Source organism: Garra rufa, chromosome 19, assembly GCF_049309525.1.
Source record: "Garra rufa chromosome 19, GarRuf1.0, whole genome shotgun sequence".
Taxonomy (NCBI): domain Eukaryota; kingdom Metazoa; phylum Chordata; class Actinopteri; order Cypriniformes; family Cyprinidae; genus Garra; species Garra rufa.
This window is the reverse complement of record NC_133379.1, coordinates 23,620,851-23,638,085: the sequence shown is the minus strand read 5'-3', so window position 1 is coordinate 23,638,085 and position 17,235 is coordinate 23,620,851. Positions and strand designations below refer to the sequence as shown.

The 17,235-nt window shown below is 36.3% G+C and overlaps 2 protein-coding genes across 6 annotated transcripts in view; one reads left to right on the top strand and one right to left on the bottom strand.

Annotated features, from left to right (window-relative positions):
• Nucleotides 1–15: 15 nt before the first annotated feature.
• Nucleotides 16–5,510, bottom strand: fbxo40.2 (F-box protein 40, tandem duplicate 2). 4 transcript variants are annotated; one of them, XM_073825183.1, is made up of 4 exons: nucleotides 5,204–5,509; nucleotides 5,071–5,110; nucleotides 1,542–3,434; nucleotides 16–1,240 (listed from the first exon to the last, which is right to left on the bottom strand). In XM_073825183.1, exons 2-4 carry the CDS (start codon nucleotides 5,071–5,073, stop codon nucleotides 1,043–1,045), a joined length of 2,094 nt encoding a protein of 697 aa, XP_073681284.1. In that variant the 5' UTR covers nucleotides 5,074–5,110; nucleotides 5,204–5,509; the 3' UTR covers nucleotides 16–1,042. The 4 variants fall into 4 exon arrangements, with proteins under 4 accessions (XP_073681284.1, XP_073681285.1, XP_073681282.1 ...); XM_073825184.1 differs by having other exon boundaries at nucleotides 5,217–5,509; XM_073825181.1 differs by having other exon boundaries at nucleotides 1,542–5,110; nucleotides 5,204–5,510.
• Nucleotides 5,511–7,284: 1,774 nt separating this feature from the next.
• The window catches only part of arhgap42a (Rho GTPase activating protein 42a), a 32,803-nt gene continuing 22,852 nt past the window's right edge, over nucleotides 7,285–17,235 (top strand). For both annotated transcript variants that reach the window (XM_073824099.1, XM_073824098.1), the window contains exons 1-3: nucleotides 7,285–7,619; nucleotides 8,893–8,988; nucleotides 11,289–11,350. In XM_073824099.1, coding sequence (XP_073680200.1) covers nucleotides 7,466–7,619; nucleotides 8,893–8,988; nucleotides 11,289–11,350 — 312 coding nt within the window. In that variant the 5' untranslated portion in view covers nucleotides 7,285–7,465. The remainder of the gene's footprint in view (nucleotides 7,620–8,892; nucleotides 8,989–11,288; nucleotides 11,351–17,235) is intronic.

Here is a 17,235-nt window from a genome sequence, read left to right as displayed (position 1 = left end):
GCACTGTAAGTTTAATTTAAAGTTTTATTGTCTACATTTAGGTTTTACAGATAGAGAATACAAGGCAAAATTCAGTTAGAAATCAAACACACAAGACCTAAACATCTGGGATTCAAAATATAATTTAAACCTAGAAATGATTGATAAATAACCAAAAATAAGATTCTGCATTCTAGGTCACTTATTAAATGTGATAATGTGGAAACGTCTACTGTCATTAAAGCAAAAAAAATGCAGCAAATACACAAACATCCTGAAATGATAATTTTTAAGTAAATTTTTACACTCCAGTTGTTATACTTATGATGTAATTTTGTTTTAAAATGTATTACTGTTATTTCAAAGCTGAATTTTTAGCATCATTACTTCAGTCACATGATCCTTCAGAAGTCATTCTAATATTCTGATTTTCTGCTCAAAAAACATTTATTATAATTATGTTAAAAACAGCTGAGTAGATTTTTTTAGGTCTCTTTGATGATTAGAAAGTTCAGAAGAAAAGTATTTATCTGAAACAGAAATCTTTTAAAACATTATAAATGTCTTTATCATTACTTTTGATCAATTCCAAGCATCGTTGCTGAATAAAAGTATTAATTTCTATAATTTGTTCGCCCCCAAAAATTACACTAACTTCAAGCTTTTGAATGGTATAATAATAATAATAAAATGTTTCTTGAACAGCAAGTCAGCATATTAGAATGATTTCTGATAGATCATGTGACACTAAAGACTGGAGTAATGATCCTGAAATTTTAGCTTTAATCACAGAAATAAATTACATTATAAATTAAATTTATATTCAAATAGAAAACAGTTATTTTAAATGGGGAAAATATTTAGTTTTGCTGTACTTTGGATCATATAACTGCAGGCTTGGTGAGCAGAAGAGAGAAAAAAGAGGGGGGAAAAACGTAAAAATGTTACTGTGCAAAAACTTTTGACTGGTAGTGTAAATAGAATAATTTTCACTAGTAGACATTTGAATCTCACCAATCATACATTTTAACCCAAAATTTCAAAATAAGTTCCAGTTCCAGTATCACTTGTGTCCCATAAACAAAGAAACCAAATTCTGTCTCTCCTTTCCTTTCTCGTCAAACATACTGGCCAGGGCAAAAGGCTTAGTTTTCAGTTCAGTTTGGTAGAATGGACAGTGTTTCAGGTGCTCAGCCATTGATGGTGCATCGCCAATACACCAGTTACCAACTTTACTAAAAAGAGTACTGAACTCCCAGACCTAAGAAAAAGCAATAGAGAAATATAAGAAAATTATATCGTTAAAATCAAAATCAATGCATATGTTGAATGGTTAGAATCTTTTCAGAAATAAGAAAGCAATATATATTAAACAAATAGTTGCTTGGTTATTGCTATAATAAATAATCAAAAAAAAAAGAACAATATATTTTTAATCTACATTAATCTACGTAAGAGTGGGGAAATATAGCTGCTAATGAACTGGAGGTCTTGCCCATAATCTTACTTCCACATTGAAGAATGAGGCAGATGGCAATTGAACAAATGCTGAAATGTCTTACTTTGGTAGGTTTCCAGCGGGCTCCTCCATGAGAGTATGACTTCTTACACCACTTAAAGCCCACCATTCCTCTCTCCTGCAGAAACGTGGCACATATATCCCTGAACAATCTGGAGACCAGGGCTAGCTGGGACAGGGTAAAGCTATCGAGGTAACTCGCAATGTGGCAAAGCACCTCAAAGGGAAGGTTACTAAGAGAATCTTCATATTTGACACATGCCTTTAGTGAAACAGTCTGTGAATCGCTCATAAGAGAGACAGGAACCTCAGGTGTGAGGGTGAAAATACTAAGGTCTTGGTTATAGGAGACTTTGGCCCTTTGTGTGGACGGCTGTAGTCTTCTCTGACTGAAGGTGCAACCAAGGTAGGCCAGAGGACATCTCTGCTCAAACCAGCCACTCAGACCAGACTGGATATCCAAATGCACGTTCTTAAAGTGGGAGGCGATTTCATCCCGTCGGAAGAAATGGCCACACATAAACGTGAAAGTTGAGGTTGATTTGTTGTGTCTGAGGGTAACCGTTTCTGTATCAAGGTCAACGTGAAGTTTCAAATCCCTCCCCTCTGTAATATCAGTCAGAGTTGCATTGTATTTAAAGGGAGCTGTTGTAAAATTATACGTCTGGGTTGCGATATCAATATAAAGTCCATCGGTTGGCACCGTTTCACTTATTTTGTGGCCCCTTATCTCAGTCTCAGCATAACAGAGTAGGGTTGAAAACATCTCATCCATCTCCCCGCCATCTTTCTCAGGTAGATCCAGGTCGGATGTCCCAACGCACTTGTGCTCAGTCAATACTCTTGCATTAAATTCTCTAAGCTGAATGCGTTTTTGTCTGTAACTAGTGGGAGCCTTGTATGTAGAGTGTAGAGTCTGGACTGGTATCGGCTCCAAGCTCCCATAAACAAAATCTCTTTCTCTGGGCGTGCAAGCATCCATCTGACCAAAGGCGATCAACATGCGTCCATGATGCACTACGTACATGTTGAATTCCCTGGGTTTCACCTCTTGCCCGAGTCTTTCCAAGACGCCATCCTGCCAAGGTGCCAGTCCAGTTTTGGTGGTATCCACAGGGGATACGTTTGCTTCCTTTTTCTCAGGTTCTACAGAAGCTCCTTGTGACTTTGAGGAACCTTTAGAAGATGACTTTTCCCCTGTCTTCTCTTTTGCTTTCGATGCCTCCACCTTTGCCTCTGCCTGCTTGCAACCACCCATTTCCATGCTAAACATCTTTTCAAACAGATTGTACTTTTCTTTGTCAACAGGACCATTGAGGACCACATCATCTTTTAGAGCTTTCTCACACGCTGGTCCATTCACCAAGCCTCCTCCTGAATCTCCAAGTCCGTTGATGTGTATCCCATTACACACAATCTCTTTTCCCACTGCTCCGTCCTCATCATCATACTCTTCCACTGGAGCAGGCTCCTCTTCTTGTTCCTCCATCAACTCAGGAAAGCATCTTCTCATTTTCAACCTGGCACATAGATGTTTCTGGTCTCTCAGTGCCATGGAAAGGTCAAGTGATTCTTGCTCGTGGAGCTCTTTTAGTAGGTTCGTATACAAGGGGGCATCTGGGTTCTCAAGAGGCCAACGGATCCACTCCATCGAGCAGCAGACGACACTTGCAGGACACACCTCGAGGTGTTTGGCCAGCCGAGAGCGACACATGGTGAAAGGGCAGCCATAGTGAGCGTTAAGGCAAGGTACCTTCTCATTGGGACACAGTAGAGAGTGTTCATCCTCCTTACACATGTGGAAGGAGGCCCCACAAAGCAAACGGCAGTTGATGACCATGCAAGACACAGACACTTCTATGGAGGCTTTGCAACGGCGACTGTAACAGGTCTCACAATGTCTGTGAAGCCTCGGACCGGATCTTCTATAGCGGCTCTGTGGGAAAACACAATAGACAAGCACAACAAAGCAACTTGCACTGGTTCCAAATTGGAATCTCATAAAAACAAGCACAGAATTCATTCTATATAGAATTGATTGGACGAAAATTGATTAATTTAGGTATGTCGGCTTTTGAGTTAACTTTTATGAGTACAGCAGCATATGAATTGCCTCTGTAATGCTGGGGCCAAAAGAGAGATGAGGAAGATCCAATTAAAGGGAAGATTTCCCTACTGAAAACAAAATTTGTAATGGTTTTACTGGTTATAATGGAACTTGTATTGGTTTTAATGGAAACTGTAACGGACCCTGTGGGTTTCTACTGATAATTGGTCGCCTTCTATTGGTGGCTTGTTAAAACCACTAAATCCTAATGGAATGAGTCTAAAAACACACAACAGAAAACCATTTTTTAATGGTTTAAAAGTTGATGGTTTGTAATGTTTGTAATGGTACTTGTAGTGGAAACCATTAGAACTTCTGTGATGGTTTCTATAGTTTTTTTCAGCAGGGTTATTTTACAGAACAACACGGAACATAAGCATCTACAAGTAACAATGACTGACCAATGAAACAAGGAAACACAGGGGTATATATACACAAGTTATGCAGCGTTTCAGGCAACCCGATACCCATGTTTTTCCAACCTTCTACCTGTGAAAGTGCACTGGAACGGCAGTCAAACCCATGACTTCCCACCCGTGAACTCGTACTAGATCGATGTGCTCCCAGTTCCGCGTTCTAACCTCACATAGCCTGCGAAACAACAATAACAGCCCCTACGGATGCAGTGTTTATGCAAGTGGGTACACGGTGAAAAATAGACTTAAGGACAATATAACGTTGCAAACAAATTAATAATAATATAATAATAATAAATGTGCTCAGGCAGTTTGGCATGACTTGTCATGGTTTGAAGTCATGATTTATGGGCTCAAAAACCTGCCTGGAACGCAGCATTGACCAGGGTTGACAAGGACAGGTGAGGGTGATTAGTTGTCATTGAGCACAGGAAGGGAGCACAGAAACACTGGGGGAAATACATTTCAAAATAAGAGTACAAAACACAAGGGGGGAACAGAGGCTGGGATCATGATAGTCTCAAATCTAAAATATGTGGACTAAAAGCCACAAAAAAACAATCTTGGGCTATTATATTAAGTTATATCATCTTGTTCTTTGCTCAATTAAATACAAAAATATTTACATTGTAGTTTTCATTATATCACAATGCTCCATAATATAATGCTACCAGATGATTGCTGCTAAAAATGGTCAGTTATTGTAGTTTTGGGCTGTACTAATTGGTCCAGGGAAAACAAATTCAAATACTATAGACTGCTAAAAGTTAAAACAAATCAAGGCTAAGAGTGGAAAAAAACTGTCTAAGGAACAAAAGGTGTTTATGGTTGGCCAAACTGAACCAGGATTTCAAGGGCATGAATCTTGACAACATTTGTGTTTGTTCTTATAATTTCTGGTCAGGTAGGTGAAATATTAGGCTAATATCTTAATTAATACTGCTTGTATGTATCTTTACCACCTATTAACTTTAGTTTAGTTTAGGTACGTAAGTGCAAACCCTTTTTTATAACAGTATTTTAATAATAAGAAAATTAAATGAACATACCATTGTTTTCTGAAGCAGTGTCAATGTGCAACAGCAGCTTCTGGGAAAAAAGGTAGTATACAAATATTGGTCAATTAAAACACAATTATCTATATGCATTTGTATATTACATTGTGCTAAAACACATATTTACCTGATAAAAGTACCTGGCTTTGTAAGACCTTGCTGTATCCTTAAGGGCAAGCAGTTGCAGACAGCACTGACAGCCGAACCTTAACGTTGCCAAACGACTTACCTAAAGGGTGAACCATGTCTTAAGACGTTCCCCTGCTTGTTCCAAGAGCCCTTTCTAAAGAACAGGATTGTGGGTCATGTTAAAAATAGTTGCCTCAGCTGTCAGTAGCAAGTTACATGACTTAAAGGTCCTGAGGAAAATTTGACAAACACATGAATAACATTGGCAAATAAAAAGACATCTATTTTTTGTCTATTTTGTTAACTTGCTATAGTAAAAGCTCTTCATTAGCCATAGAGGGCAAACAGAAGACTATAGACAACTCAGCAGTAAGAGTTTAAACCTGTTGGGTTTTTATTGTCATCATTAGGTCAACAGATGGCAGTCTTTCCTTTTGGTTTGCGGAACAGAGGTCCACAAGAACACAGTGCATTAATCGAGAAAGCCGTTTGGTATCTGACACAAACACATGTTGGATTCTTCTCTATCCTCAGCCTTTTCTTATTTTTCAAGTTTTTTTTATCAGCAGGCTCAGGAACATCCATCTATCCATTTTTTTTTTTTCAAACTGCTTGTCCTATGTAGGGTTGCAGGGATTCTGAAACCTATCCCAGCATTGTAACAAAAAAGAAATAAATTAGAACTTTTTATATAAGTTGGCTATCATAAAATTCTAGGGATAGTCGAGTCCCTTGTTTGTCCTCAACAGTTAATCTGCCCACTGTTTTTCAGAAACAAATTCTTCATGTCCCACAAATTCTTTGGTTTTTCAGCGTTTTTGTGTATTTAAACCCTTTCCAATAATGAATGTATGATTTTGAGGGACTCATTTGCAACTATTACAGAAGGCTCAAACACTTACTGGTGCTCCAGAAGGCAAAACGATGCATGAAGAGCCAAGGGTGTAAACGTTTGAACCGAATGAAGATGTGTAAATTTTTCTTATTTTGCCTAAATATCTTTTTTCTTTCTTTTTTTCCCATTTAGTACTGCACTTCAGAAGCTACAAAAAATACTTACGTTTCCCAGAAGACAAAATAAGTTACATTTACCCTGATCTTCAAATTAAGGATGCATTAAGGCTCTTATTGCATCCCCCGGCTCTTAATGCATCGTGTTGCCTTTTGAAGCATCAGTGAGCAGTTTAAACCTTCTGTAATAGTTGCTTATGAGTCCCTCAGTTGTCCTCAGTGTGAACAGATTGATCTCAAAACCATACAGTCATTGTTGGAAATGGGTTAAATACGCAAAAATGCTGAAAATCCAAAGAATTTGTAAGACCTGAAGGATTTTTCTGAAGAACAGCGGGCAGTTTAACTGTTTAGGGCAAACAAGGGACTCAATAAAAAATAAAAAAATAAAAATAAAAAAAAACAGCTGTGGATCATTCAGGTAACAACACAGTATTAAGAATCAAGTGTATGTAAACTTTTGAACAGGGTCATTTTTATAAATTCAACTATTATTTTCTCTTAACGTCTTTTATGTGAAATATCTTATTCAGGTCAGTACTACATAAAAATAACTTGCATTTTGTATGATCCCTCTTATTTCAGTAAATTAATTAACATTTAGCAGATTCTGCAAGATCAGATGTATGTAAACTTTTGACCTCAACTGTAGTTCCACTGTAAACATTAATGTTTATGTTTAAAACATAATTTTGTTCAATCTTTGTGAGCCCTTTCTAATTCTTTCCCATTTCTTCTAGTGTTTCTGTGAAAGTTTTATATCAAATTAAACAAGAAAATATATGCTGATTCAGATTTTAATATCTAATCTCTTAATATCTAATAATATCTAATAACTTAATATCCATCCAAATAAAATCCAACATGTCAGCTTCCTACCTTTAAAACTGTATTTTTCCCCCTTGTAAATCCATCATATTTTTACACCGAGATGTTACAACTTCTAGAGTCGCCTCAGGAGGGTGTAGTAGCCTACATACCAAACAGTCGCCTAATCATGTCCTCATGTTTTACTGTAGGTGAGCGGGATCAGACCAGTAGGAGTCACCGCTCCACTCGCTTTCTCGCTCTACTGAACCTCTCAGTGATTGAGCAGGGAAACAAAATGCCGGAAGTGGGGTTTCGGGAGACGGAGTTTCGGGACTCGTAACGGTGGAAAGTTTACTCTTATTAAGAAATCTACTTTTTCCAAGGATTAAAGCGGTTCGTGAGGTTTTGTTTGACTGTTTCATTCATCCGCACTTTTACAATGGGACTCCCGGCGCTGGAATTCAGTGATTCTTTTTTGGACAGTCCTGACTTCAGAGAACGACTCAAATGCCACGAAATTGAGCTGGATCTTACTAATAAATTCATCAAGGAACTAATCAAAGATGGAAATATGCTTATTAGTGCGCTTAAAAGTAAGTTACAGGACGTGTGTGTTTTTAAATCTAAGATAATAAATGATTTATTGAGGTTCGTAAGCGAGAAAGCTCAGATTTGTTGTGCTATTTAAATATATTAAGATTCCCAGAAAATATATTACATATCCTAATGAAAATTCATATATATATCAGAATAGATATATTTTAAGAATCAAAAAACGACTTGTGACAAACTAGTAGCTGACTTTTTGCCCTTTTAAAACATTTCATTTAAGTACTTAACATTAAGTTCAATATGTATAGGGTCTTCAAAGACACATTTAAGTTTTACTCCCAAAAAACAAATCTTTATAATTTGTGACCCTGGACCACAAAACCAGTCATAAGGGTCCATTTTTTTTTAAAACTGAGATTTATACATCCTCTGAAAGCTGAATAAATCAGCTTTCCATCTGACAATATTTGGTCCAGATACAAGTATTTAAACAAAAGAAAAATCTAAATATTGAGAAAATCACCTTTAAAGTTGTCCAAAGTTGTTCTTAGCAATGCATTTTACTAATCGGAAATTAAGTTTTAATATATTTGCAGTAGAAAATTTACAAAATATCTTCATGGAATATTATGTTTACTTAATATCCTAATGATTTTTGGCATAAAAGAAGAATTTATCATTTTGACCTATACAATGTATTGTTGTCTATTGCTACAAATATACCTATGCTACTTAGAACTGGTTTTGTAGTCCAGGGTTACATTAACCACTCTCAAACAGGTTTACGAAGTGAGCATGTGCAGAGTTGGTGTATGCCATAATTTAATGCTTGTTTATACAGCTGGGATCTGATGTGATATCAGAAAGGAGACAAGTCTCTGCTAGATATGCTGTTATCAGCCACTTCACCAGCATGGCTCCTCCTGCGTTTCTCTAGATACATTTGCTTTGCACTAATCTTAGTCTTTGAACATTTATGTGCAATCAGCCTTGACTTTTTCTTGTTATTTTCAACAATATTCTCTTTCAAAACTTTCTCATTTATTCTCAGCCACAAAGCAGTCTGGTAGAAGTCTCATTCGGGCTTTTGTACCGAACAAAAGGCAGTGAATGTCTTAACAAAAAGACCTAAATCTGGCTTTGCACTAATGCATTAATAGACTATTAAAGTATTTCTGATGTCATCTCCTCCCTTTCAGTCTGAATGAATCACAGCTTGTATAATTTTATATTAATAACTGATAATTCAAAGTGAATATGCTCAAACTTTAACGAAGCTCCATCACATAACTCTGTTGGTTGTCTCTTTGCCAGATCTTTCTGCAGCTGTGCAGAAATTTTCCCAGTCACTTCAGGATTTCCAGTTTGAATGCATCGGAGATGCAGAGACAGATGATGAGATTAACATTGGTGAGTAGTTAGCAAATGATCAAGATGAGCATTATATGAACAATCATATGATTTAGTTAATTATACAATTTCTTATCTGGATAAAAAGTACATTCTGTCATCATTTACTTACCCTCATGTCTTACTAAACCAGTACTCTTTCTTACGACTCAAAAGGAAAAGTTTCACAGAATGTTGACAAGAAGTAGTCAATCCCAAAAAAAGTCGATAAGACTTCTAAAACCGCATTATTCACTAAAATCTCACCTTGAAAATAGCTGTGATCACCATTCATTGTATGGAAAATTCATTTCTTGGTCATTCAGTTATAAATAACTCCTTTGTCTCACTGAAGAAAGAAAGTCGTATACATTTGGCATGACGTGTGAGTGTGTAAATAATGGGAGAATGTTCATTTGTTGGGTGAACTCCCCCTTTAAGCTGTAAACAGTGATGCTGAGATGCTGTGAACAATAAGCTGAGAAAATGCACATTACTGTAGCACTACAGCCCTATGGGGCTTTGCACTTACGTCACGATTTAGTCAGTTACGGCATTGACTGCACAGTTCATGTACTACTGAATACGCCGTAAAAAAAACTGCCACGGAAAAAACTGAAAGCTGCTAAATCATATAGAGATGGACTTTGTAAGCAGGAAGGGTGCAATATTTTGACAAACTAAAGTTAATAGGTGGTAAAGATACATACAAGCAGTATTATTTAAGATATTACCCTAATATTTCACCTAACTGACAGGAAATGATATGAACAAACATGAATTTTGTCAAAATTCTTGCCCTGGAAAACCTGGTTCAGTTTGGACAACCACAAACGCCTTTTGTTCCTCAGAGAGTTTTGAACTTAATTCGTTATAATTGTTGCCAGTTTTTAGTACTCCAAATGTTTTTCACAGTCCGACCGATTAGTAAAGCTCTAAACATGTCAATAATTGATCATATTCAGCAACAATGCTCAGCAAAATATGTGAGTTTCATTTGGTTCAGTGCCACCAATAAGGCCGATTGATGACTCACTGTGAAATCACACTAACACAACAGTGATGGCTCTTTTTCAGACTGAGACAATTGCTGCCTGGCATTTAGAAAACCATAAACCCAAACAACCGCCTGCAAAGAGTGAAAATGTTCCTTTATGGCCCTGGCTGTGTCCATATTGGTCATAACAGTTTTAGATATTTAGACTGGTGAGACTGATAATTTGGAGCTTAGGCCTGTTAATAATGACATTTTAATGTTACAATTTATAGAGTTTTATCCTCAAAATGTACAAAAATCTTTCATTTAATAGGGTTGTAAGTATTGGCGATGCATGGAAAACGAAATAAGCAGCCAGTAATAACGACCATACGCTACAGATTTTTTAACTTTCTGATCAAATAAAAGCAGCCTTGGTGAGCATGTTTGCGATAAATCATTGTGCCAGTTCTTCGAAATGCGATATGAATATCTCAGCAGGATAAGTATTGTTTCTTTCATGTCTGGCATGTCCTTTTAAGTGCATCTCTACGGATTTGTGGTTCTCCTGCAACGCGTCAAAGCAGCTTTGTCTTGCTGTAACATGATTTTCAAATGTCCAAGGGTGTGTTTATCTGTCGGTCTGCGCTTCTAATAGAAAGTAGTTGAAAGTAGTTCTTATCTGAGTTCCTAATTGGATATCTGGAGGAGTTAAAACCCCCAGAGAATGACGAGGGGGACTGAGAGGTGGGACCCCGCTTATCGCGAAAGAGAAAAATGCTGTATATCCCAGGACAGGAAGTGATGTGGCCAAAGCATACTTTGTTTAGGAAAAAAATAAATAAAGCACAATCTTAGCAACACAACAACATCATGTGATGTGATTTTAGTAGCATGACATAATATCAGCAGTAGTTTATTTTAGATCACAGTTGATTTCTTAGGTTCTGGTTTTAGCCCGGTTTTATCATGTTCTATAAATGTTAAAACAAGGCATATTCTGTAAATAACATGAATAACCGCCCTGTCAGAAATGTAATGGATTTTTTTTCTATGACTGACCGTGTTGCACACATGCAGGGCTCTTACAGGAAACATGTTTTATGTTACTCTCACATTTCTACATCTTGAACATGTGGTCTGCTGTTTCTTGAATACCCCTTTGTGCATTGATCAGTTGTTGGGTGGCCATGGTATTTTTTTCCTGCATAGCTAATATTGTATGCTGGTTTTCTGTATTTCCTTTATACTGAAGGTTCAAAGGGCAAAATCAGACATGCTGATAGAGTAATTACAGATCCAGAGCTGATGATTCATGATTGGAATTCTTTCTCTCTTATCACAGCCCAGTCATTCAAGGAATTCTCCCAGCTGCTGAACACGGTGGAGGAGGAAAGGCGACGACTGGTAAGTTTCTTTGTTTCTAAAAAAAAAAAAAAAAGGCTCTAAAGGGTGTATTTGATCAAAAATGCAGGAAAAACATAAATATTGTGAAATTTCCGGGTCAAATGTTTAGATACACCTTGCAGAATCTGCAGGATCTATTAATTATTTTGGCAAAATAAGGGGATCATACAAAATGCATATTTTTTATTTTTTATTTAGTGCTGACCTGAATAAGATATTTACATAAAAGATGTTTACATAGAGTCCACAAGAGAAAATAATAGTTGAATTTATAAAAATTACCCTGTTCAAAAGTTTACATACACTTGATTCTTAATACTGTGTTGTTACCTGAATGATCCACAGCTGTGTTTATTTTGTTTAGTGATAGTTGTTCATGAGTCCCTTGTTTGTCGAGTTAAACTGCTGCTGTTCTTCAGAAAAATCCTTCAGGTCCCACAAATTCTTTGGTTTTTCAGCATTTTTGTGTATTTGAACCCTTTCCAACAATCACTGTTTGCTTTTGAGATCCATCTTTTCACACATAGGACAACTGATATGCAGCTATTACAGAAGGTTCAAATGCTCACTGATGCTTCAGAAGGAAACATGCATTAAGAGCCGGGGGTGAAAACTTTTGGAATTTGAAGATCAGGATAAATGTAACTTATTTTGTCTTCTGGGAAACATGTAACTATCTTCTGTAGCTTCTGAAAGGCAGTAGTAAAAAAAAAAAAGTGATATTTAGGCAAAATAATTTTTTCTTCATTCTGATCAAAAGTTTACACCCCCGTCTCTTAATGCATGTTTTTTCCTTCTGAAGCATCAGTGAGTGTTTGAACCTTCTGTAAGAGTCGCGTATGAGTCCCTCAGTTGTCCTCAGTGTAAAAATATGGATCTTAGAAACATACAGTCATTGTTGGAAAGGGTTCAAATACACAAATGCTGAAAAACCAAAGAATTTGTGGGAGCAGTTCAACTGTTCAACTCATTTTGCCTAGACAAACTAATGAAAAACTACCTCTAAACAAAAAACACAGCTGTGGATCATGCAAGTAACAAATCAGTTTTAAAAATCAAGTGTATGTAAACTTTTGAACGGGGTCATTTTTATAAATCCAGCTATTATTTTCTCTTTTATGTAAAATGTCTTAGTCGGGTCAGTCCTAAATAAAAGAATAACACACATTTTGTACGATCCTTCTTATTTTGGTAAAATAATTAACATTTTGCAGATTCTGCAAGGTGTATGTAAACTTTTGAACTCAACTGTATCTTATCTTGTAATTTATCCCTGTGATGGCAAAACTCCATTTTCAGCATTATTACTCCAGTCTGCAGTGTCACATGAAAACATAAAAACTATGATTAACGTTTTCAGGATTGTTTGATGAATACAAAGTTCAAAAGAACAGCTTTAATTTGAAATATAGTCTCTTGTAACATAAATGTTTTCACTTTTGATCAATTTAATGCATCCTTGCTGAGCAATAGTATTAGTTTATTTAAAATAATAGAAGTGTCTTTTCAATGAATCAACCTTTCAATTAATTAATCAATTTCAAATGAACTATCCCTTCAAATTATATAGCTTTAAAATCTCAGTGATGCCATTAACACGCCACATGATGCGGTCTACTTCAAAAGTACCGCAAACCTCATAAATGAAGTAGCCATAGTGATTGTTTGCTTTCTAGTAGTTGTCTCTTTATTGTTCCTTTTATGTGGTATTGTTCACACGTGGTTGAAGTTTCATAGCCTAGTGGTTTAGCACCATAAGTGCGTGCTATTTTGAGGGATTGTTTTTTGTGAGCTTCCGCAGTCAAGTCTGTGTGTTATGAGAAACAGGCCGTCTACCAAAAGATGCTTTCTGTAGGTCGTGACTCTTCGAGGAGGGAATGGAAACGGCATAGATCAGCAAGTGCAGACGATAATGAAATATCACACATGCTCTTTCTCTTAAATATCAGTGGCAAGAGGATAGCATCTTCATTGGCATCAGCTGTAGCCGCTAATAGGCGCTTTTATGGGCATTATGCATGAGACGGCGTGTTGCCAGGGAATATTACTGCCGTTCACTGCTGCAGCTGGTGGATCATTAGTCATAGTACAGCAGTGAAAGACCTCACCAGGAAAACAATGCTCTTCTGTGCTTCACCGCTGACCCTATCCACATGTTAACAAACATGCCGCTTTGTTTGGGATTCATGAGATTTTCTGTACGCTGCCTCAAATTTCTTTAATTGATTACATAGTTTAAATTCACTACTGTTTAAAACTTTGGGTGATTTTCTTACTTTCAAGCAAGTTTCTTATTTTCACCAAGGCTTTGTTTATTTGTTTAACAATGTAGTACTAATGTAAAATATTACAATTACAATTTTACAATATAACAATTTAAAATAACGCTTTTGTAATTTAATACATTTTAAAGTGTAATTTAGTTCTGTGATGGCAAAGCTGAATTTTCAGCAATATTACTCCAGTCTTCACTCTTCAGTGTCACATGATCCTCCAGAAATTATTCTAATATGCTGATGTGCTCCTCAAGAAACATTTCTTATATTATCACTCAAATTATTTCCATTTTTTGTGATAATATATCATGGGTTTTTATTAGTCATCGTTTTATAGAGCATAGTGACTTCTGGCTAAATCTAAGCTGAAGTCTTGTAAACGCAAAACTCAAGTTATTAGCTGTAATGGTGTGACTGTAAGACAGCAAGACTGTAAGACCTTTGTAGCAAAGACAAACATCTCTATTGTTCCTTCTGGGCTTGTGTCTGGATGTCCAATAAAAACGCTGAGGTCAAACCTTAGGTCATCCACTCATGACACTTTGCGTTATTGGCTCATACCTTCAGATGATTGCTTTTCCAGTCTGTAGATCACAATGTTGTTTCCTTGTTCTCAGTGAGAGACCTGCGTAATGCTTCCTTGCACAATAAATATCATGTTAGTGAGTCATTCCTGCTGTATATATTCATGTCATCCTGTTTTATAACTATAAAGATGGATACTTATAAATTTCTTCTTTTTTTTTTTTTATCTATAATTGAAGTAAATTAGTTAGTTTTGTAATATACACTACAAGACGTTTTTGAACAGTAAGATTTTTAATGTTTTTTTTTTCTTTTCCGCTCACCAAGACTAGAACATTTCATACAAAACAAGAAAGAAAGCATTTACTGACCCTTAACTTTGATCGGTAGTGTATATTGTTCGAAAATTCTATTACATAAATGCTGTTTTTTAACATTTTATTCATCAAAAAATCCTGAATGTCATTATTATTATTATCATCAATATTTAAAACAGTTTTAAAACAGGATTCTTTGATGAATAGAAAGATCCAAAGATCAGCATTTATCTGAAATAAAAAGCTTTTGTAACATTATACACTATACCATTCAAAAGCTTTTTTTTTTTTTGGAAAGAAATTATAGAAATTAGCCTAATACTTTTATTTAGCAAGGGTGCTTTAAATTGATCAAAAGTGATGATGAAGTCACAAACAATTTATATTTCAGATAAATGCTGTTCTTCTGAACGTTCTATGCATCAAAGAAACCTGAAAACAATTCTACTCGGCTGTTTTCAACGTAATAATAATAAAAAAAATGTTTGTTTTTTGAGCAGCAAATCAGAATATTAAAATGAAGGATCACGTGACTGGAGAAATGATGCTAAAAAATTTAACTTTGAAACCAAAGGAATAAATTACATTTTAAAATATATTTAAATAAAAACAGTTGTTTTAAATGGCAAAATTATTTAAATTTTCTTTACTGTTTTTCTATACTTTGGATTAAATAAATGCTGACTTAGTGAGCAGAAGAGACTTCTTTAAAAAACATAAAAAAATCTTACTGTTCAAAAACTTTTGACTGGTAGTGTGCCTTTAACTAAGAAATGCTCATGTAAACCATCTAGTTACATCATCAAAGAAATTTTTCTGTGGTATTTTATGGTGTCCCAATTATGGCAGCAATTCCGGCAAGAAGTTTGATTTATTTAACAATAGTTAATCCAGTTTGATAAAATTACAGAAATCTAGATTATCAAAATATCAGAAGCTTAATAAATGCCAAGTTCTGTTATGAAACTTTAGATGGTGCAGGCATATGCAGCCAATGAGCTCGTTGCTTTACATTTAAATGGCCGGTTAGCATTCACTAAAGCATTTGGCAGTGCAAAAACCATTTCAGCTCCTCTGAAACCCTCCACCACCCCAGCTCCACCTGTATAGATCTGCTACGGGTTGTTATATATGCTATTTGTGCAGCAGCAGTATGTCTTAAATACTCACATCAGCGTATCACCGTATGTATTGGCAGTAGCAAGTTCCTGTACTAGCTTTGCAGCAGCAATAATCTACAACAACAGCAATAACCAACAGCAGCAGCAATTCCGCCAAGAGCAAATACAGTTGTCAAGTGGCTAAATTTGGATGTTTATTTCTGTCCTGTTGCACATCCTGTTAATCTTGTTTTATGTAGATAATTATTTTTTAAAATTATAATGAATAAATTAGGGGCTGTGAGCTATTCCTGAAAGTCTGGCTAAGCAAGATTTGTAAAAGAAATTACCCTAAAATTGGATTACATTCAAAATGCGTCAGTAAGTCCATTCAGTCTGATTTTGAAACACTTGATTTGTGCAAGAGGATATGAAATATGTTGCATTTGCTTGGACAGCCCCAGTCTGCAAGCATCCAAGCTGCAGTTTCAGTCCCATCCATTGTTCACTGGAGAAAGGAGAGTGGGTCAGCGGAGCTGTGTGAAGAGCCTCAGGGGAAGAATTACCCAGCAGCCTCCTACAGTTTCTTTACTTCCTGCAGACCATGGCCGTGTTACGCTTCAGTCTCACAGGCTCCTGCGCTGGGCCTCTCAGGATGACAAACACCTCCGTCAAGCTGAGAAAGTCCCCGAGGGCCTTTTCATTCATAGACGTACAATAACAGAGCCAAGGGGTGAATAACTCCCAGTAAATGCATTGCCCTCCCACAGGGGTGCAAATGGGAAGTACTCCGTGTTTCTGGAGTATGGAGCCGAGACGGTCAGGTCTAGAAGCTGTGACTCACGTAACGGTGAATCATTATGTAAACACAACCGTAGTAGTGTTTTATTGAACGTCTGCCATTGTGTTCTGCCAGATTAGTAGACGGTCTCATATCCAGAGGTACTTTCATCTTAGGCGCACTGCCAACATGCTCTGCTTTAAGTGGGAGGCATTTTCCCACATGATGGATCGGACTGATGTAAGAAGCGAGTTTCCTCTTTGGCTAAAAAGGGCCATGGGAAGTTTTGACGGGAGAAACTCTTGAGCAAACAGAACGACTGTCTGCACTCAGCGTTCGGCACTCTGCTGTATCTGAAGTGCTGAAAGGCCTCTTGCTTTAATGAGATGAGTGCTTATTGTTGACTTCAGTTTATTTCAACATGTGGGTCAATGACGTCATGCTGTTATTAATGTGTTTACAAATGCATTAAAAATGCAGTTTGTTCATGCATTGATTTGACCACACCTCTGCTATTATGATAATTAGTAGTTTTATTTATGTATTTATTACTATTATTATTATTATGGTTATTATTCAAATATTTTAACAGATATGCTTCACTGCTTATCAATATTTGAAAACTTTTATCTGCTAAATTAAAGTCATGTTGTGTGCTCAACATGTAGAGACATAAAACAGGTCAGGGAATTTCTTAAAAGGTTAATTAACCCAAAAATGAAAATTACTCCATGATTTACTCACCCTCAAACCATGCTAGGTGTATTTGACTTTTTCTTTCAGATGAATCCAGTCAGAGTTATGTTAAAAAAAATGTCCTGGCTCTTCCAGGCTTTATAATAGCAGCCATGACTTTTGAGATTTAAAAATCCAATAAAGTGCATCA

Excerpts from the sequence above, each read along its gene's own strand:
- fbxo40.2 (XM_073825181.1), bottom strand. The coding sequence starts at position 3,521 with ATGAATTCTGTGCTTGTTTTTATGAGATTCCAATTTGGAACCAGTGCA. Across the intron at positions 1,241-1,541 it reads CCCGCTGGAAACCTACCAAA|GTCTGGGAGTTCAGTACTCT; the intron begins GTAAGACATTTC and ends GCTTTTTCTTAG.